Source organism: Gobius niger (genome assembly GCF_951799975.1).
Source record: "Gobius niger genome assembly, chromosome: 6".
NCBI classification, from domain to species: Eukaryota; Metazoa; Chordata; class Actinopteri; order Gobiiformes; family Gobiidae; genus Gobius; species Gobius niger.
In genome coordinates this window covers 33,056,456-33,078,239 of record NC_136857.1, presented here as the reverse complement: position 1 = coordinate 33,078,239, position 21,784 = coordinate 33,056,456, and the positions used below count along the sequence as shown (strand labels likewise).

General features: G+C 44.4%; 1 protein-coding gene across 1 annotated transcript in view; it reads right to left on the bottom strand.

The window, feature by feature from the left end:
• vps13d (vacuolar protein sorting 13 homolog D) overlaps positions 1-21,784 on the bottom strand; it is a 67,396-nt gene that overhangs the window by 19,514 nt on the left and 26,098 nt on the right. Inside the window, exons 25-45 of the mRNA XM_079558124.1 lie at positions 19,205-19,337; positions 16,146-16,353; positions 14,103-14,274; positions 12,553-12,668; positions 12,252-12,470; positions 11,551-11,828; positions 8,906-9,039; positions 8,674-8,829; positions 7,271-7,445; positions 7,125-7,199; positions 6,860-7,051; positions 6,702-6,791; positions 4,604-4,744; positions 4,011-4,136; positions 2,780-2,845; positions 1,463-1,565; positions 1,227-1,379; positions 827-962; positions 630-677; positions 363-513; positions 69-285 (exon numbers count right to left, since the gene is read on the bottom strand). Of these exons, the coding sequence (XP_079414250.1) occupies positions 69-285; positions 363-513; positions 630-677; positions 827-962; positions 1,227-1,379; positions 1,463-1,565; positions 2,780-2,845; positions 4,011-4,136; positions 4,604-4,744; positions 6,702-6,791; positions 6,860-7,051; positions 7,125-7,199; positions 7,271-7,445; positions 8,674-8,829; positions 8,906-9,039; positions 11,551-11,828; positions 12,252-12,470; positions 12,553-12,668; positions 14,103-14,274; positions 16,146-16,353; positions 19,205-19,337 (3,089 nt within the window). The remainder of the gene's footprint in view (positions 1-68; positions 286-362; positions 514-629; positions 678-826; positions 963-1,226; positions 1,380-1,462; positions 1,566-2,779; positions 2,846-4,010; positions 4,137-4,603; positions 4,745-6,701; positions 6,792-6,859; positions 7,052-7,124; positions 7,200-7,270; positions 7,446-8,673; positions 8,830-8,905; positions 9,040-11,550; positions 11,829-12,251; positions 12,471-12,552; positions 12,669-14,102; positions 14,275-16,145; positions 16,354-19,204; positions 19,338-21,784) is intronic.

Sequence of the window (21,784 nt, the reverse complement as noted above, 5' to 3'; positions counted from 1 at the left end):
TAGAGGAAGAAAGAGTCCAAGCTTTGTGTTTAGGAGTAAAGTCCTCTCGCGTGCGGGTGAAGGAGTACCTGAAGTTGCGCTTCTCTGTGTCGTCAAAGTCTGCGCTCTGGCAGTCCCGGCGGCTGCTGCTCAGTTCTCCGGGCCGCTCCACGCTGGTCCAGTGGATGGGCACCTTGCAGAAGAACAGCCCCATGCCTTTGGGCCGGGCCTGCAGGCGCCACGAGGTCAGGTGAAGAGGCACCGCCAAGGCCTCGCTGGGCAGGATGGGAGGCAGGACCACTGGCTCTGAGACAAACAAAAACATTATCAGACATGATTCCACTCACTCCCACAGTCAGACGGAGAGCAGAGGAGCAGATTACTGTCTGGGGCTGAGGGGCTGTCCAGGCGCACTTCCATGGGCACATCCAGGCGGTTCTTCACCATCAGAGCAGAGCGCACAGTTATGACCTTCCTCGCACTGCCTTCCATGGTGATGGCAAACACCACTCGCACCGGGGGCAGGGCGGAAAACTGTGGAGGGGCACAGAGCCACAGTCTTCACTTTAGAGCCTTCTTTTAATTCATTGTGCTTCATCAAGACCGGACAATGGTGTGTGGAGGTGAAAGACGCTACAGAGAACACTTACATAGACATGTGGATGGATGATGTTGGTTCTGCTCACTGGGCTGCCCACCTGTGGACACGAGGCACACTTAGTTTCATGTGAAAATGGAATCGACACACCTTGGATGGATGAGGAGAGACTGTTGGGCCCAATCTAAACTCTAGTGTTTACAGACGACATGGAAAAACACGTGTAAACGTGTAAAAGACTCTGCTGACCGTGTTGGAGGCGCTGGTTCTGTCTGGAGCGGCGTATCTGAAGAACACTCCCACTTTGTCCACAGACACAGGTTTGATCTGCTCCCACCCACACACTCGCACCAGCAGCTGATGGAGCTTCAGCTCATGAGTGTGTCTGCACGGGACAGAAAGGACCATAAACACTGACAAATCTTCAAGTTAGGGCAGTAATTATTCAAGTAAGATAGTGTCTAAGGGTGTAACAGCATATGTTTTGGTTCAATCCACTTATTACAGTTTGTTGTCAACTCTCAAAATAAATGCACATCGTATTGTTATTAGTTCATATTTCACTCTTCTGCCGTTAATGCAAGTTTAAAATGGGCCAATGATCTGAATCTTGACTCTAAAACATAAACTGCCGTTGAGCGGGGCCCACCTGTGACGGAGTTTCTCCCTGGCCTCGAACTCAAAGGGCAGCTCGGCCCCTGGCAGCACCTCCCTCCACTGGCTCACACTGTGGGGGTCGTCTGCTCCCGGGCCATGCACCTCTGAGATGGAGTCTGCACTGCTGCTGTGGGACAAGGCCACCCTGGAGCACAGCGAGGTCCACATGGGTTATTATAGTCTCATAATTGTCTACCACAGTTTCTTATGGATTGGAATAAAAATCACCTCGTAGGGCTCGTAGTGAGCGTGGCAAACCACAACGTGCATCCAGTGTGGTTTCTCAGCGCGTAAGGCACAAAGGGTTGTCTCCTCTTGGACAGTTTCACATCTGATGAAAACATGGGACGTCAGGACAACAGAACAACAGGAGTCCTCCTCCAGAAGCTGCTACAGGCATTTCCAAACGCCTTATCATTTCTATTTCTTTGGTTTAGTGCTAATGTAAACGTGAGGGGTGTTCACAATGGAACGGTTTAAGCAAAAGTTTTTTCAGATTTTGCCAGATGCAATTTGCCTTGTTCTTATCGCCATCTTAACATTTCTACCAAAAATTAAACCTAAGAATTTTCTTTCACAGGAAACTTGAACGATACCGATAAGTTGGTCATTAATAATCTCTGCCAGTCTCCTGTACATTTGTAAGAACATCAGAACAGCACTATATTCCATGTGTGATGACTTTGTGACAGACAGGGTCACAGAGCGCTTTACATTGTGTGTAAGAAGACCAATGCCTCTCTCTCTCGTTGATGACCTTCAAGGAATGTACTTTTTGTTGCAGATTCATGATCGATACGACAGGCCTAAGTCGTATCGTTAACAATGTCAAAATTTTGGTACTGAAGCTTAGACATCTAATTGGAACATAGCAAAAAGCTATCTAGTTAATTTTGTGAACCACCCTAGTATACGTACATGTAAGGAAAAGTAACACTGAGAAGTGGAGAAGCTAGAGACTAAAAGCAATACCGGCTACAAGCCTGAAATATCAAGAAATGAATCAAAGAGAGCTGAAAAGACTCAAAAGGATAAGTGTATATGGACTGTAAAACACACAGGGGTACCTCCTGCATAACCAATGCACAGACCTTTGGAAGATAATGTTTTATGCACCGGAAAAAGAAGTTGGCCTAAATATTTGAGACAGTCATGGCTCAAAGCTCTAAAAAAAAGTCACTTTAACAGCTATTATAGGGCTGTGTCTCATCTCTGGATGTGTTGGTTAAAAATGTGCTTTGACGTAGCCGTTAGCATGGTTATCAGAGGAAAAGTGTTGCCAACCAGGGCATTATGGGGAATATCCAAACAAGAAAAGACAAAGACGGTAAGTAAGACATTACAAGCCGCTGTGTGAGGAAAAGAAAACAAGTGCTACTCTTGCTTACTGATCCACAACTATTTTCACAAATGCTCAATTATGGAATCTTTTTCTACCAAATATTGAGATAAGGAGTGCTGCTTTTTCACTCTGCTAAAATATTTCGTAAGAACCCGGTTTGGACTGGACTCTACGACTGACTTGGCGACTTAATGAAGCTGTACCTGTGTGCTGCTCGAGGCACGTCAGGCTGGCTGTGCTCCTAGTTCTAAGGTGTGCAAGAGGAGCAGCTGAGAGAGAGAGAGAGAGAGACATGCAGGAGAAAGACAGGAGGTTAGTCAGACGGACACATACAACAGCACCACAGACGGAGCTACAGACTGGGGAGTGGGGACAGGCAGAGAATAAGGGAGTCAGGTGAAAACAGCAGTTAGGGCTGCAATCTATTTGGAATGATCACAAAGGCTGCCATTACTTCTTTTAATATAATGTACTCCATAAACAACATTAAGCCCAGAGCATCTCATGTCCAAGTCTTATTATGCTCAAAAGCTACATATGTGTAACGTTTTTCACCAGTAAATATTTCAGTCTAGGAATGTGTAATATAAACCAAGGAGTTAAAGGAGTCAAAGAATTTATATTTATAAGTGATGCTATTTTTGCTGTTAAAACGCTTCATGTTTGAACACATAAACAGGGTCTGACACCTGGCCTTATTGTAGTACTTCTAGTACTTGTAGTGCTTCTCTAAAACACAAGGTTCAAAGGTCACCTGCAAGAGCCACATTGATCCTCCAGTGCCAATAACATCGGCACTGATATCAATGTGGGGTCGCTCCCGTTTAAATAGTTTGAGGAAAGGATCCAGTGTGCCTTGTTTTAGCCAAAACAGCCAAGTCTCAGAACAACAAACCACAAACCCATGATATATTCAGTTTGGAAAAGTTATGTGTGTTTGTTAGTCTGTAGCTGGACTGGACCGGAAAACCAGAGACAGACCAGGAGACCGAGCATTCCCCATTGTCGGCCCCAAGCTGTGGAACGCTCTGCCCCTCCTCGTCCAAGCAGCCCCTAGAGTGGAGTCACTCATTTATTTAGGTTTTAGTGATTTTATTACTATACTTAGTACTATTGTTTTTTAGTCTATTAAAACTATTTTAAAGCATATTTTTTATTTCTTTATTTTTTATTGTGTCTATTGGCTTTTAAATGCTTTATTGATTCAAATTATTTATTGCTTCTGGTTTAGTAATATTGTATTTTTTTGTGCAGCACTTTGGAAACTCTTGTTTATAATATCTGTCAGCACCTTGTTATTAGTACTGACAAACCTGCAAACACTGAGGATTCAGCTGCAGACGAGGTTAGTCCTATGGAACGTTCAGACCAAAGGGGCAGTGTCACAAAGTGAACAGTTTGGCCACTCCAATGCTCAGCATGTCTTTGACCTACTCTTGTCGAAGCAGGGCGGGTCCACAGAGGAGCCCACCCAGGGCAGAGGCAATGGGCTCTGGGGACTCTGCTCCTCTTCTTTGCAGTAGTCAGCCATCCAAGAGCTCTTGGTGGTGTTGTATTGCTCTGAAAAACAACAGCAGCAATGTGACACATATCTGATCTCTTATGCTGCCTTCATGAGCTCTGGTAAAGATGATCCTTTCCAGTTGTGAAGTGCCTTTGTGTCGTAGTAAAGTTAAACGTAAAAAAACACTACAATAATACACACAATAAAACCGCTGAATTACTGCTAATTTGTATCTGCTTTGATTGACAAAACATATAAATATTGGCTTTATGTTTACAACACGAGGAGTGGGAAAAGAGACAATATAACATGTGAGTAGCTAAAGAGCTGTGTGTTAAAAGGTCAAAGGTTATCTCATCTCGGACACTCTGGCATCAAATGACCTCCCAGTTTCCCAGTGGAAAATACGAGGTGAGGTGGTGTCATGTGCAAGTGGTATTTACCATAATTACGACAAAGTCATGAGAGCAAGCCCTCACCATAGATATAAAGTGGGCCCTCATGCATGAGTGGACTGTCTTACCCATGAGCACAGAGGTGATGTTGAGATCCAGCCTCTGTTTGGCGCGGACGGCCATCTTGAGTCGTGGAGGGTGGAGGCGGCCTGCGGCCTGCTGCTGCCAGGACAGGAAGCACGGCCAGGGCTCGATGAAAGGCTCCCAACCTGCAGTCCAATAATAGTGTCTTTCAGTACTTTCAGCATGAAAGAAGTGGTGTGGTTCTCCTACGGTTCTCCCAGAGAAACTGTCTTTAGAACTGTTTCTGACTGAATAGTCATTGTCATTGCACTTTTCTATTACATAAAATCGTTATCTTTGAGTAATCTTTCAATCGTCACTCCCAAAAAGCTCTTTCTAAGGTTCTATGTAGGAAATACCTTGATCTACTATAAAAAAAAAAAAACTGCCATATCTTCACTACCGCCACATAGCAAAACAGTTCTATTTCATATTTCATCCCTCCTGACCGCCAGAGGCGGTGCTGTAAGCACTGCCACTGGCGGTTATCCGGGATTCATAGAACCGTAGTTACATACGTAACGTTCGTTTTTCCTTTTTTGGGGGTTTTCTCTTTATTCAAAGGGGAGCAAAAGGATTTTCTGAAAATCAGGAAGTGAACCTATTGTATAACTTTGTTTCAGCCGTCTTGTGAAATGTACATGATATGGCCAGTAAAAATCTGATAACATGTAATTGTTTGGATGGTATTAGTTAAAGCAGACACGGTTTATTCATTCTTATGATTTTGTCAAAGCTCAGACCATATTTTATGACCCATTTAGGCAGAAATGTGAGAAATTCCAAAGGGTTAGCATACCGTTTCCTCCCACTGTATATGAAATAGAATAGACATTGAAACAAAAATTGCATAACAAATAAAAAAAAAATCCCATACATTTCAGATTGTCCCACAGTAGACAACTTTTGAATAAATTCCTGATTTAACTTTTTTTTAGGATTTTGGATAGAAAGATTTAAAACTCCGTGAATTGCTACCTTAACGTGGTGGGGTTGTTTGAGGGCCCGAATGATCCTAGGAGCTATGTTGTCTGGGGCATTACGCCCCGGCAGGGTCTCCCATGGCAAACAGGTCTTAGGGGACGTCGCCCGGTATGGTGCTGCCGGGGCCCCACCCTGGAGCCAGGCTGGGGGTTGAATGCGAGGGTCAGGTGGACGGGCCTCTCCCCACGGGGCCTGGCCGGGCTCAGCCTGGAAAGGACAACGTGGTCCTGCCCTCCTGTGGACCCACCACCCGCAGAGCGATCCGTAGGGGTCGGGTGCAGAGAGGACTGGGTGGCAGTCAGAGGCAGGTGCCTCGATGGACCCAGTCTGCATGCGCAGCTTCTGGTGTTCAGGACATGGAACATCACCTCACTGGTGGGGACTGAGCCTGAGCTTGTGCGGGAGGTCGAAAGGTACCGGTTAGATATAGTCGGGCTCGCCTCCATGCACAGTTTGGGTTCTGGATCCCAACTGGAGAGAGGCTGGATGCTCCATTTGCTTCCATTGCCAGCGGGGAGAGACGGCGGGCAGGGGTGGATTTGCTCATAGCCCCCCAGCTCAGCCATCACATGTTAGAGTTCACCCCAGTGAACGAGAGGGTCACGTCCCTACGCCTTCGGGTTGGGGACAGGTCTCCCACCGTTGTCTCGGCCTACGGGCCAAACATCGGTGCAGAGTACTTGGCCTTCTTGGAGTCCCTGGGAGGGGTACTAGACGGTGCTCCGACTGGGGACTCTGTTCTACTGGGGGACTTCATTGCCCACGTGGGTAACGACAGTGAGACCTGGACGGGGGTGATTGGGAAGAACGGCCTCCCCAATCTGAACCCGAGTGGTGTTCTGTTATTGGACTTCTGTGCTAGTCACGGTTTGTCCATAACGAACACCATGTTCGAGCACAAGGGTGTCCATAAGTGCACGTGGCACCAGGACACCCTAGGAAGGAGGTCGATGATCGACTTTGTAGTAGTGTCATCTGATCTCCGGCCGCATGTCTCGGACACTCGGGTGAAGAGAGGGGCTGAGCTTCAAATGATCACCGCCTGGTGGTGAGCTGGATCCGCTGAAGACACACCAGTGGAGAACCACTGATTTAATAACTACAGTTTTTGAAATTTACCTGACAGCTCTCTGTTGTAGTAGTCTCCGGACAGAGCGAAGCTGGCCGTGCCTTCCTGAGTGGAGCCAATGCGCTGCAGCACGTACAGCCCTGCCACAAACACAGTCAGTCTCACACAGCTCACTGGTGGGCACCACTGCAGGCCGTGCAGTACTCACTGGAGAAGGTAACCTCTGCCAGAGGGATGTCACAGTCCAGGCAGTCGTCGATGAAGCAGATACACACACTGTCCGCCTTCACCTCCAGCCCAGACAGAGGTGCACCATGGCCTGAGCCCGAGTCCGCCCTGGCTCGGCCACCCATGGCCTCTGCGTTCTCCAGCAGCCAGGTGGCCGCCTGGTCCAGTTGGCCTGAGGAGGAGAGGATCACATACTATAGTTTCAGCACATTACAGCTTCAATGCCTCATGTTGGGGGAACTTGCCTTTACAAAGCATCAGAGCCTTTTTGCAGTCTTCTTTTCTAAAGCCTAGGTCCTGTAGATGGTTGAGCTGAGAGGCTGTTCAGACAGAGTATTAGTACAATAATGAAACATGAAAGCAGAAGAATGTATCGCTGAATAGAATGTACCAATGAGGGCCTCCGTTTTCCGTCCAAAGCTGTCTTTGGGGGGAGTCGACTCTGGAGCCGGGGGGTTCTGCCCCTCAGTCTCCTGTGTCCCCCATGAAGGCAGGGACTTAGCAATGTCCAAAAACAGCTGGATGTCATTGTAGGAGAGGCGTATGGCCAAAGCAGGAAACTGGATCTGCAGATCAAGTATCACAGTCTGTGCGTCAGGAACTATTAACAGCCGTCTGAACCAAGCACATTTTCTCCAGTTTGGCTTTAACCAAATCTAAAAACTACTCAATTCCTATTCACCTTATTCCAGCCCGCCCACTTTTGCCTCATTTTGCTTCGTCTCTGCACTTCCGTTGCATTAACACTTCCGGTCGAGCGCGAAGCCTGATCATTTAAACAAAAAACGAGGGAAAATGTTCGCCACCAAAATCTGATGTTTAGTCGATTGATTTGTGTAAAATGTCCAATGTTCATCTGCACCAACAAGTCAACACTGCACAGTTTCTCTGCACGCGCGGCCTGAAATCGACTGTTTTTGCGTAGCAACTGATTTCATGCTAGATTTCTTCAGTTTTATGTTAACTGAGAGAAGGGGCGGGCACAATTCATGCCGGCGGCCACGTGAACTTCCGGAATAAGGTGAATAGGTCAGTGTAACGCCTCATTTGAAAACTAAGATCTTTTTGTCATGTCGCTGCTTTTTTAATCACATTTTTGTTGCGTTTTCTTGCTTTTTTGTCGTGTTTTTCTTGCTTTTGCATCGCTTTTTGTTGTTGCTTTTTTGTCACATTTCAGTCACTTTTTAGTCACTCTTTTGTGGCTTTTATGCTGCTTTTTCATCAGTTTTTAGTCACGTTTTTGTTGCTCTTTTGCCAAAATTGAGACCTATTCAATTTTGAAGCTTTTTTCAAGAAGCTTTAAAGACATAGGCCACCGTTTTTACATACTGAGATATGTTCTTACCTTAGCTTTGACGAGTTCTTTAGGACCTGTCTGATCTTCACCCGTGCCTTCAGTCACGTAAACACAGCGCAGACGGCGTTAGAGACTTGCTTTGGAGCTATAGTGGAGAGGGGGAGAGGCTAAATGCTAACGCCGTCTGCGCTGTGTTTACGTGATTGAAGGCACGGTTGAAGATCAGACCGGTCCTATAGAACTCGTCAAAGCTAAGGTAAGAACATATCTCAGTATGTAAAAACGGTGGCCTATTCCTTTAAGATTTGAGTAATACCAAACTGGAGAAAATCTGCTTGATTCAGATGGGGGCTTAGAGGTTAATCACTAACAGACAATTATTTTGCGGCATTGAAACTGCTTCACTTTCATTTCTGCTCATAGATGTTACAAAGGAAGAAATCACAATATGAAGGTTATAAAAAGAATGCGAGTATTGTGATGCTGCTGTGACTGACCTCCAGCAGAGGGGGGATGTCCTCCACGTTGAAGGCGTCCAGCAGCCCTGAGCTGCTCTGGTATGTGGGGCTTCCACACAGCTCCACTTGGACATTCACAGGGTCAATGATGGACAGTGCAGTCTTCTGCTCACTGCCCAGGCGACAGGAGAAGACCTGGACACAGGAAGCACTGGTCAGGAGCTATGCCAGATGCTTTTTTACCATATAATAATGAATTCAGGTGAAATACTTCAATCCCAGCGAGGCTGCCGGAAAAGGGCCTGTCCACCAGCCGGGGTTTGTAGGTGAGGACTGTGGTGCCCTTCAGAATGATGGCGTTTGTATCCAAACACGAAGAGTCCTCTACCACTACAAACTCTGTGCCTACACAAAAACAATGAAGGGCAGGGATTCAGTGACAGGGTTAAACGGTCACAGCTTTCTTAAGCTATGTTCAGACTGAGGCTGAAGTGACCCTGTTCCAATTTTTTTGCCCCTTTGCTCCTGTATCTGATCTGATCATGACACACGTCATCCATGCGCTACAAACACCATTCATTCTGCAGTAAAGTAGAGGTGAGCGGACAGGGAAATAAAACGTGCATTTGTTAAGAATGAAGTTCCACGGCTGGACTTCACAGAGACACGTTTCTGTTAAAGACATCGCTGCCTCTGCTCCACAAAAGTCCATAGTCTAAAAAACTGTCTCTCTCCCTTCTTAAAATGATTATTGATGTATTGGTTCCGTTAGGTTTCCACAACTTTAACATAGCCAGACCCGCAGCGCTGTGTTTCAATCCATGTTTACTTCCTCAAACTGCAGAGCGCAGTGCCGTCTACTGTGTCACATTCAAGCCGCATCCCTTTCAGATGGAGATTACAGACAGGTCGCATTTGAGAGTAATATGAACGACCTTGGAAAAAAAAGAAAAGAAAAATTGGAATTGAGCATTAAGACCTGCAGTCTGGATGTAGTCTTAAGCCCTATACGCACGGGATAAGCATTATCTAGGGACCACATATAATAAAACAATCACCCCCCGACGTCTGCTTTTATGTGGCGCATTCGCACGGGATAACTGAAGCCTGAGATTGAAATTGACAGACATCTCCTGGACATGACGTCAAAGCGCTCCTTTGTGAGTTCATTTGTAAAATTAACTTTCACCTGAATGAATTTGTGAAGCCTGCTTTAGTCTCTTACCATGGACAATTCTCTGTAAAATGTGTTTAACCGTTGTTGGTTGTAAATGTGTAGTTGGAGTGACATAAACTCTGGCTCTCTAAAGCGCACCAACATGCAGAACAACGCGTGGTTTCTCTTTGCATTTCGCCTTTAAAACAGCCTTTTACTGAAGCTAAAAGGCCAACATGATGCAGCAAACGTCGTAGCTGAGAGCGCATGGACTTTGGATAAAATACACGAAGCCCAGAGTGAGGAGAGAGAGGAGAGAGAGTGAGGAGAGAGAGGAGAGTGAGGAGAGAGAGGAGGGAGAGAGAGGAGGGAGAGCGGAGGGAGAGGAGAGAAAGAAGAGAGGGAGAGGAGGAAGAGGAGGGAGAGAGAGGAGGGAGAGGAGGGAGAGAGAGGAGAGAGAGGAGGGAGAGCGGAGGGAGAGGAGAGAAAGGGGGAAGAGGAGGGAGAGGAGAAAAAGGAGGAAGAGGAGGGAGAGTGGGGGGAGAGGCGAAGGTAAGCCACCGACTCGGGAGCATCAATGACGCTGGAACCACTAAAAATCGCTCCGTTGGCCCTCTGCATTTCCTCATTTTCAACTTAATGTTTAAGAAACACAAATAATAAGCTCCATTATTTCTAATATTGAAATCTGAGGCTTAATATCGATGAGCAGAGGAGGCTCTGAGTAACTCGTCCTTTGAGACTTTTACACACGAGTTGCAAAATTCGTGTGTTATGATTGCGTTCTGAAATTTGGTTTTGTTTATCTCAATTTATTCTGCAATCTCTGGTTATTCCTAATTCAAATAACTAAATCTCAACAAAAACGAATGTAATGAGAGTTGAATTAATGACGGATAAAAACAGCTCAGTGCGGGTTTTTTTTTTTTACGACACTGTTTGTCAAAATAACGGAGTAAAATTATGCCTAAATAAACCACTGGTTTAAACTCTTTTGCTGCCTCCATTCTTTATCAAAAGTTCACCCCTCCTGGAACCGCCACCTTAACGATGTGGAGGGTTTGAGCACCCGAATGATCCTGGGAGCTCTGTTATCGGGGGCTTCGTACCCCTGGTAGGGTCTCCCATGGCAAACAGGTCCTTGGTGACGGGTCAGACAAAGAGCAGTTCAGAAGCCCCTTATGAGAGACCAACAGGCCGGAGAACCACAAGGCCGTCTTTCTGTGGACCCACCACCTGCAGGAGGAGCCATAGGGGCTGGTGCAATGTGATTTGGGAAGCTCCAACAACTGCCCCCACGACCCGGAAACGGAAAAGTGGAAGAAAATGGATGGATGGAAAACAGTTCAGCAGTGAAAACCTAATAAACAAGTGATCCTGGGGCGTCCTACAGGCGCTATGCTAACCACCCAAGCATCCACTGAGTCACTGAAAGGTCGTACGTATTATTAAAAAGTGCACCTTTCATTTGCTGCTTCACTGAAATAAAAATATTACTATTAATTACAATAATGTTATCCATCTGAATAAGTCACATTTAGAAAAGCATTGCAGAAACCTGAGTTCCACTTGAAGAAACCCAAGTACCACAGTTTGAGAACCACTGAACTCAGGGACTTTCACCACACACAGAAAATGAACTCATATTTTACAACATTCACCTACAACTTCTTTGACCAGGACAAAGGGGCTTTAAAAATTGCATGCTTTAGTGTAGAAAGCTATTTGGAAAGTGCTGAGGAGCTACAGGATGGACTTACCCGTGACATTGACCTTGACCTCCAGGTAGCGGTCCTGGCTCACCGGCACAGTGGACCTCTTGGTGACCACTCCGGTCTTGACTGTTTTGGGCATGGTGACAGAGGAAACAGAGGAGCCGGAGTCCGTGCTGTTGTTACTGGGCCAGCGCTGCCTGGTCGGAGGGGTCTTCTCAGCGGGCATGCGCAGAAAGTCCTGGACCAGCAGGAGCCAGTCGAAGATAAGGAAGACCCGCAGGTTGTTGAGGACCACAGTGAAGGAGGACAAGTCTCTGGTGGATCTGCAGGGACGGCACAGAGTCTGTCAGCGTCGGGGAAAGGGCCGACTTCTATGGATTTTTGGGGTCTGATAGCGGATATATAGGCCGATATTTTCAGAAATTTAAATTGATGCCTTTTTTTTAATCATCTATTATTATAGTAAAGGTTTCAATCATAGAAATATATAGAAATGTATTTAATAGAGGTTGACCGATGTGGGTTTTTCTAAGGCCGATGCCGATTATTGGGGATTTTGATTGGCCGATGCTGATATGCTCCTCAATGTTTTTGAGCTGCATTAAGGTCCCAAGCAAAAATAAACATGTTGGCTGAATGGTTGACAACACACCTTGTCTTACACACAAGTTTAAAAAGGTCAGAATGAGTACAGCAAAGATATGGACAACAAATGAAACGATGTGCTAGCACCCTCCCACACCGACCTGTAGTGCAGCTCCAGCTGCAGCGAGGCGCGGTTGGAGCCCGTCTTGGAGGGCTGGAGGATACAGTCGAACACGTTGGGCTTGGAACCTTCTCTCCCACTGCTGTTAGCACCTGTGCCTCGAGTGTCGAACGCCAGCAGAGAGTGAGACACCAGGTTCACAGACTTCGACCCATTGGAGAAACTCTCAAAGAGCAGCTTGGATTTCATGAAGTCAAACCTGAGCAACAGATCAGCCAGTGGTTATGGATTCCTAGCCGATATTGATTAAGAAAGGTATAAAGGAATAGGGTGACTGGTACCTTGCAAGCGAACGCTGGTCTTCACTGGGCTTAGGGCAGTCCAGAATTTCCAGACTCACATCCATCATGTCCACCAGGAAAGAGAAGGTGGTGAACACATCTCCACTTAACACCGTCTGTTAAGGACAGCAATGGAACGATCAGCTCGTTCTCACCATCAGGTTTGAAAACTGACGATGGGTCAATCTAGCGGGGGATTTTCTACATTGTAGGTGTGTGTCAGCGTGTGTGGGTGTGAGAGCATGAGAAACCACTCACGCTCTGTGTCTGTAGTGGGACTGCTGAATACTGGGGAAAGTTTAGAGCTTTGTTATAGTGGTGTGATATTGAATTTGCAGTGTTCATTTATTTGTAACTACAGACTGCTGATGGAAAGTAGTTATTTAGCCCTAATGTGGTGCAGTAAATCTGTTATCTAGGATCTGTCCCTTAACCTCTTAACCCCCGCCTGAACCGAGCACATTTTCTTTGTTTTACCCAAATCTAAAAGCTTCTTGAAAAAAGCCTCAAAATAGCACAAAAACAATTAAGACGCGACAAAAATGTGACAAAAGTGCAATAAAAACATGCCCAAAAAGCAACAATACAACAAAAAAGTGACTCAAGGGTGACAAACATGTGATGAAAACTCAACAAAAAAGCTTTCAAATGAGGCGTTACACTGTTGCTCTCCAGTCGAGAAGCTTTTAGATTGAGCTACAAGGTTAAATATGGATTAAAGTAAGGTATTTCTCAAAAAAATAAAAATTAAGGTAAGAGATTCTATTATCAAGAAAGTGTAAAAAAAAAAAAAAAAAAAGGTATTTTTTAAAAGTGCATTATGCAACTTTTATGCAAAATAAAAAAGTTGATATTTGTGCGCATTTGTCCTTGTAGTGACCCAGTGCCTGTATGAGTGGTTGTCATGGTCCCTTTACTTTCCATCACAGTGGTCTCTGTGCTGCTCCAGGATCAATTGTTTTGTAGGTTTTCTGGTGAGAAGCTGGAGCACTACAAGGTCAAATACGAACAAATATCAACTCTTTTTTTTCCCTTTAAGTAGCTTTGCTTAGCCTTGTCTTTTATATTCTGAGAACCCCCCAAAATGGTAAATGGTCACATTTATGTAGGGCTGTTCTACCTAGATTAGGCACTCAAAGTGCTCTACATGCCCTTTACATGCTGTGAACTATTTAGAAAGTGATAAACTCCACTCCTATTTTCGGCACTGTGTTGTGTTGTGCTAAAAAAGCCTTCAAACACACAGCTTTGTTATGAAAATCAAATCCAATCAGTATTCAGTTTGAGTAGTTTCTCAGAGCTTGTCTACCCCAGGGTCCACTGACCCCCAGTTGTACAGGACTGCCCTCTAGTGACCATACAGCACCATTATGAATCCATCAAAGATCAGTGAAGACCATCTGCTAGAGTTGAATAAATTCTGCTCTAAAAGGTGACTAAGATGGTAGAAAGCAGAGAAAATAACCTCCTACCCGCTCGCTCGTTGTAATGTTAAATAAAGCTGTAACTAAATATCAGTTCCTGTGGGTGAGTCCAGTGTGAGGTCTCACGTAGGAGCTGGGGTCCTGCAGGTTGTACGGCCGAAGGAACTCCTCCACGGGTTCCCCCAGGTTGTTCTCCAACAGCCCGCGGATCAGCCTGTAGTGCTCCTGGTTCAGGGAGCAGTGCACTGACGACAGGCTGCCATGGATGGACAGGTCCGGCACAGCGTGGCTCAGCTCCCTGTGACACACCGGCAAAGTCAACACTCCACAGTATTTCAAATGGAGGGCAAGGACTTATATGACACACTAGACACATTTTTTGCAAATATATAGTTGACAATATTATATTTAAGATTTTTTGTGATTTTATTGGCCCCATCTAAAACGCGAAGATTGGTAAGAGGTACCTTGATTTAAGTACTTGCCAATACTGAATACCGATACAAGTACAAGGCATTTTCTTCAACACACTTTTTGAAGTGAAGAGACGGTTTACAGACTGATTTTGTCACAGCAGATTGGTTAGTTATTAGCTCAGTTACATTTCCTTGAGTAAAGTAGACTACAGTCTTAAGAGAAGTTAAATCAGAATTGAACAGATGCCATTTTATTTTTGGTTTTATATTTTTTGTTCAATATTATTTTTTATAATATTAATTGTTATTGCACTGTCCATTGACAGAACAGCTCATGTCCAAAAACTCCTCAATGCCTGTGCTTTATTCATTTATCTATTTTTATTTCACAAATTTGCCTTTATAATAATAATAATAATAATAATAATAATAATGCATTGGTTTTATATAGCGCTTTTCTGGACACTCAAAGACGCTTTACATTGCACTATTCATTCACTCCATACCCGGTGGTGGTAAGCTACTATTGTAGCCACAGCTGCCCTGGGGTAGACTGACGGAAGCGAGGCAATCAGTCTGCGCCATCGGCCCCTCCGACCACCACCACTCACTCACTCACGCATTACACTTTATTGCAGCTCCGGGTAGATTTTCTTGTGTGTTTATAGCAACTTAGCCAGTAGCTACAGCATTTTGATTGCTTTGCTGCAGCTCATTTTCACTCAACGTATGTCTTCATTTTGGACATTAGTACTTTGGTTAAATCCAGCACAGACTCTGATTTAGGGAGTGTAGTCTGTTATAAAATCAGCTCTATGTGGAATATTGGATTTCCACGAAAGAATTCTCCAGTTTGTTGCTCTTTTCTCTCCTCAGCGGAGTAGGAGCGCCGGCCACACATCCAGTGGTATCGGTTTCTGGTATCAGGACCTGATGCATGAGTACGAGTATGAGTACAAGCGTGTGGTATCGGCCCAATACCACATACTACGATACTGGTATCTGTATCGGTTCATCCCTAAAAGCTATAAGGGTTTCGGATGGAGCCAAAGTTTTACCTCCTTATTGGACACTGACAGAAAGTGACATAGAAGAAAGAAACAATTTCAAACTGTTAATGTGCGTTAAAGTGGTTAAGTCGATAGCAAATTAGTCAACCTGCTATGGAATGCTACCTTCTTCTATGTCACTTCCCGTCAACAGCTTAAAAATTCAAATCCTGCCTACCATTTCTTGTAATAAAATGATAATTATTCAACTGATACTATACTGATATAATGTATATTTTTACAAGCATTAAAACCTGTCACGTGAACTTTAAACATAACTCTATGGGCTAGTATTGAAAGAAATGCCAAACAGGAAATCTACAATCGGAGGCTTAAGGACATCACTTTCTAATACTCTACTCCTGAGAAGAGAGTATGTTTCTTATGGAAAGACTCCTTCATGCTGCTTTCATGCTCCTCATAGCTTTGAAATTACTGAGCCTATCCACTCAAAAAACATAAAGGCAAAAATAAATATGACTGTGTGGACCTATGATTGGGTTTAACAAATGCTGATATTTGAGTGCAAAATAACGGGAGGCAGTGCAAACTCATGTCATGTTGTCGGCATTTAGACCAGTTTGCTCCTAACATATAAACTTTGACCTGGAAACAAATAAATTGCCTACAATTCACATTAAGATAAAGTGCATTCCAAAAAAGGTGTAATTAGTTGTAAGGTGTAAAACCATTCTAGGTCTCACTTGTCCAGGTTGCGTTCGACTTTGAGCTTGAGGCGGCAGCAGTCCTTGAGCATGTTGGCTCCGGTGCGGCGGACCAGGTAGGACGGGAAGAGCAGGTCGGAGGGCTCGGACGCTTTGGCGCCGCTCTCCAAAGGCACTCGGGCTGCGGCAAAGATGTCCATTTCCTGAAGGTCCAGGGAGATGCAGTCCAGCAGGCACACATGCTCCTCTGTGGGGGAGAGGCATTCTGCTCAGATATTTCAGTTTGAGGAATATTTCAACAATCTAGATATATCAGTCAAAAAATATCTAGAAATAGAAACCATTTGAACGCCACTTGAATTCATTGTACAGTAAATTTTATAAACAAAACTAGTTCATAAACTTAACATTAACAGATTTTTTTTTTCAATACCAGTAGTGCCTCAACTTTTTATACATGCTTTTTAGTCATGTGACTTTTGTTGTTATGGCGGCCATTTTTATTACCAAATTAGAATTAAGGTTGGATTATACTTAAAGGAATAGGCCACCGTTTTTACATACTAAGATATGTTCTTACCTCACTTTAGACGTGTTAATATATCCCCGTCTGGTCTTTGTCCGTGCGCTCTGTCACGCAAACGGAGCACATACACAGCCTCTCCCACATGTCACATAGCTCCGAAAAAGCTCACGATAGAAGCTACCAAGCTCTTCCACGTGTTCCCTATTTAAATAAAGTTACGTGAAGTGTTTTCATGCGAAGTATATTTACACAGAAATGTAGCATGTCGATTTTATAAGCAAATAAAAAGGGGGACTATATTGTGAGGCGTAATGATACGAGGAGTAAAACGTCCGCGCAGTAACTCCTAAAGGTTATTGACGGAAGTGAGCGGGGGAAGTCTTTAGGAGTTACTACGCGGACGCTGTGCTCCTCGTATCATTACGCCTCACAATATAGTCCCCCTTTTTATTTGCTTATAAAATCGACATGCTACATTTCTGGGTAAATATACTTCACATGAAAACACTTCACGTAACTTTATTTAAATAGGGAACACGTGGAAGAGCTTGGTAGCTTCTATCGTGAGCTTTTTCGGAGCTATGTGACATGTGGGAGAGGCTGCGTATGTGCTCCGTTTGCGTGACAGAGCGCGCGGACAAAGACCAGACGGGGATATATTAACTCGACTAAAGTGAGCTAAGAACATATCTTAGTATGTAAAAACGGTGGCCTATTCCTTTAACACGTGCACGAGATCTGTGTGGAAAAATGGTGTCTTTTTTTTTCTTCTCAGACATAACCTTTCGTGCGGCCTCTGTGCGGCTCCGTTTTCCGCATCGCGGTCCTTTTCTAACTACGTGGACGGTCCGTGCGGTAAACAATGTTGGAGGACAACGAGAATACCTACTTAAACCGTGCAGACAGTCCACAGCTGCCAAAGAGGAAGTATAAGGAGACCTTTATACAGTACTACAATATGCAACAATATCTCTATCTGTATATAAATGAAAGACAACTGATTGAAAGTGCCACTTTTATGTAATTTTAATAATAATTTTAATTTTAATGTAATGTAAATTGCTCAAGGAGAAAACAGTAAAAACACGGCCCCAGAGTGAAGAGTAGTTGTATAGTTGGCGGTTGCTAACCGGTAGCATGCTAACGTCTTGAGCAGCTTAAACACTGACTCAGACTGAGATTCTGTTGACATGACAAACTGTAAAAATCCCAGAGAAAGGTTTTCGGTTTCCTCTTTGATGTGTTCATGTAGTCTGAGGAGTGAAGCAGATCTTTAGCTCGACAGACAGAGCTGCCACATGTGCTGGTTTCTTCACATGCGTCTCTGGGGCCGTGTTTTAACTCTTATCTTCTTGAGCAGTGATTACGAGTTCATAAAAATGCCACTGTCAATCAGTTGTCTTTCATTTTCATCCTGAGTAGAGATGTTGTTACATGTTGTAGTACTGTATAATTCTACATGGGTATTCAAAATGGCCGCCGGAACTATGCGTGATGTCATTGGAAACGCATGTGTGGCAGGCATATTGGAGACAGGAAGAGAATCGGAGCTAGCGAACGCTGGAGAATCGGGGCTACGGTGTTTAGCGCATGCGCAGGCCTCACATGTTTACGGCAGCTCTTTGATAGATACTTTATTGATCTCACAGATGGAGAAAGTGTTAATTAGGCAATGTGTAAATTATGTCGGCTATATTTATGTAAAATACATTGAAATAAATAATTGTAATGATGATGATAGAAATGATAATAACGATTATGAAAGATTGGACAAAGCAACAGAACAACAAGTTGTCAATTGTGTATATTTATAGAAAATACAAATAAACAAAATAATGATGATGTTGATGATGATATAAATTATAATAATTATAAACGATCAGATTTAACTAAACAACAACACAACAATTGGCTATTTACAAAATTTACAATCAATGATAATATTTATAGGCCTATATATTTACACACAAGGCAGCCAAATATAAGATTTAAATAGGTTAGGTCTTCATAAAGCCATTCTTTTCAGCGAAAAAACGCGAAAGAAAACAACCTCTTGGGTAGTTTGCACTCTATATGACTGGAATTAACAGAAAAACAATTAAAATTATAAGTAGATATGGTTTAAACACATAAGTTGTGCCGATCATAAAAATATTAATACATTTTAAAGCCGGTCGAACTTCGCGCCTGTAAGACGCATGCGCAGAAGTACTAAATATATTGTGCTGAGTTAAAACAAACTTCTTTCAAAACAGTACTTTTGATTTTTATTAAAATTATGTTATACAAAGCATTATGTCTGTATCAAGCTATTTTTTTTATTCGACTCGAACATATTAATCACTGTCTTCTAACTGTCCCCGATATGCCTGCCACAACTGTTTTCTAACTGTCGTAAACATAAATTGGCCATGCGAAGCTTGCGCATGCGCTAAACACCTGTGTCCAATTCTCTTCCTGTCCCCGATATGCCTGCCACAGCATGTATACCATACTGGTATTGTTTAATAGTACCCAGCCATAGGTTTGGAGAACCCTGATCTGGAGCAAGATCCAGTCACATTGGTCTTACCTGGGGTTTCCTCCGAGCCCGGCCAGGCGCAGGGAGCCTGTGGTCTCCCCAGGCTGAACCCAGAGGGGGCGCTGATGACACTCCTGACCCGCTCCTCATCACTGCCTCTGTCTGCGGCCTTCTGAACCCGCTCCTACACAGCAAAGCCAGGACACGTCAGCATCACATGAGCAGACTGCAGAGGGCGTTTGCACAAGATCAAGCACAAAACAAGGGGGAAAAACAGACTTGTGTGGGCGAATGATTCAAGATTGTCTTTGATATTTTAGGTGTTTTGGAGCTCCGTTCCATCGTCAGTTCAGGGACATTGGCCTGAATAATGTGGAGGATGGGATGGGATGGGATGGGATGGGATGGGATGGGATGGGATGGGATGGGATGGGATGGGATGGGATGGGATGGGATGGGATGGGATGGGATGGGATGGGATGGGATGGGATGGGATGGGATGGGATGGGATGGGATGGGATGGGATGGGATGGGATGGGATGGGATGGGATGGATGGATGGATGGATGGATGGATGGATGGATGGATGGATGGATGGATGGATGGATGGATGGATGGATGGATGGATGGATGGATGGATGGATGGATGGATGGATGGATGGATGGATGGATGGATGGATGGATGGATGGATGGATGGATGCCCCACGGGACTTCTTCTAGACTTTTCCGTGGTCGCTAGTCTTCTGCTTTTGTTATCTTCCTACGAGGGATTGGGGAGGGAATGAATAGCTCAAGATCACAGAGCAGACAGCGAGTTACTGACAGGATGTGACAGGCAGCACTTTAAATGTTCAAATAATAATAATATAATATTCAAATAATATTTTGGATGTAAAGACTCCACTGGAGGAAAAACAGGGAATACTCAGCACTGCAAACATATCCCAAGTGAAAAGTTTACCATGTACCATTGAAACAGTCCAAATGTGGTCAAGTAGAAAAAAATGCAGCTACATGCATCACTCTCACACTCAATAGAAAACACCCACTGCTTTCCCATAATGCCCCTGTGCGCCAGTACCTTATAATGGGAGGGGTCCTTGTAGGAGTTTACATGCAGTATTAAGTTCTTCGGAGAGACAAAAGGTCATCAAGAGGCAATACTCAAAGTATTAGTTTCAATACCACAAGCGTAACACATCTGTGCATTTTTTCACTTCTTAAGATAAGGAAATACAATAATGAGCTGATATTTCAATATTCAAAAGGCCTTTCCAAGCAAAAACCAGTGCACAATTTCAGCTAAAACTGCAGCTGAATGTGATTCGGACCATCCTTTGTATCTTTTATGAACTTATGTTTAGACACGTGACATGAAATCCAATTTAATGCTTTTAAATGATATCCAAGGACTTAATTTGGAGACAATTCATTCAAATAGGTTGCAGCTGGTACCGTATTTCTCGCACCATTAGACGCACTTCATTATAAGGCGCATTAACAATGATAATGTTCATTTTCATAAATAAGGCGCGCCGGAATACAAGGCGTATTAATTAATGCTGGTTTACCTGTAAACCAACTAGGTGTGTAAACACAGCCAGAAATTGATACATAGGGCGCACTGGGATATAAGGTGCACTGTTAAAATTAAAGGCTTTTATAGTGCGCCTTATAGTGCGGAAAATACGGTATATTCATTGACCTCAAAAAGGCATTTGATACCATCAATCATAATATTCTATTTAGTAAACTCGAAAGATATGGTCTCAGAGGAATTAGTCTAGATTGGATAAAGAGTTATTTAGGGCTGTGGTTCTCAACCTGGGGGTCGGGACCCCCAAGGGGGTCGCAAGACAAATTTGCGGGGTCGCCAGATCATTTAGATAAAATATACATATTTTCATTAGCATATTATCTAATGTTTTATGGTAGCCTGTGTTTGCTATTTTACCAGAGTGCCATTATTAGTGCCGCAGCCTGTGAGCGCATCCACAGTACCGTGACCCAGACCCAGATGCGTCATCCCCGCGCCCTGCTGCTCATCACCGGTGACTTTAATCACGCCTCTCTTTCCGCCACTATCTCCACACTCACGCAGTATGTTAAGTGCCACACAAGGAAAAATAAGACCCTGGACCTTCTGTATGCTAATGTGAAGGGCGCTTACACCTCTGCCCCCCTCCCCCCGCTCGGACGCTCAGACCACAATCTCGTCCTACTGCGGACGGATTACACACCCAAGGTGCGAAGGGAGCCAGCCCAGAAGAGGTCTGTGAAAGTGTGGAGTGAAGAGGCTGAAGAGAGACTTAGGGACTGTTTGCAGACCACAGACTGGAACATGATCTGCAGCTCTCATGGAGATGACATCGACGGCCTGACCCATTGCATCACAGACTACATCAACTTCTGTGTGGAAAACACTGTACCAACCCAGAAGGTACGGTGTTTCTCCAACAACCACCCCTGGGTGACCCCTGAACTTAAAGCCCTGACTTAAGAACATCTCCGGTTTTGGACAGAGTGCCAGAGGGACAGCTGATGGAGACCAGCGCGGGGCGGATGAATTCAACCAACATTTCAACCGGTTTGATTCTCCCCCCACTCCCTCCTCTTCACACGTCTCCAGCC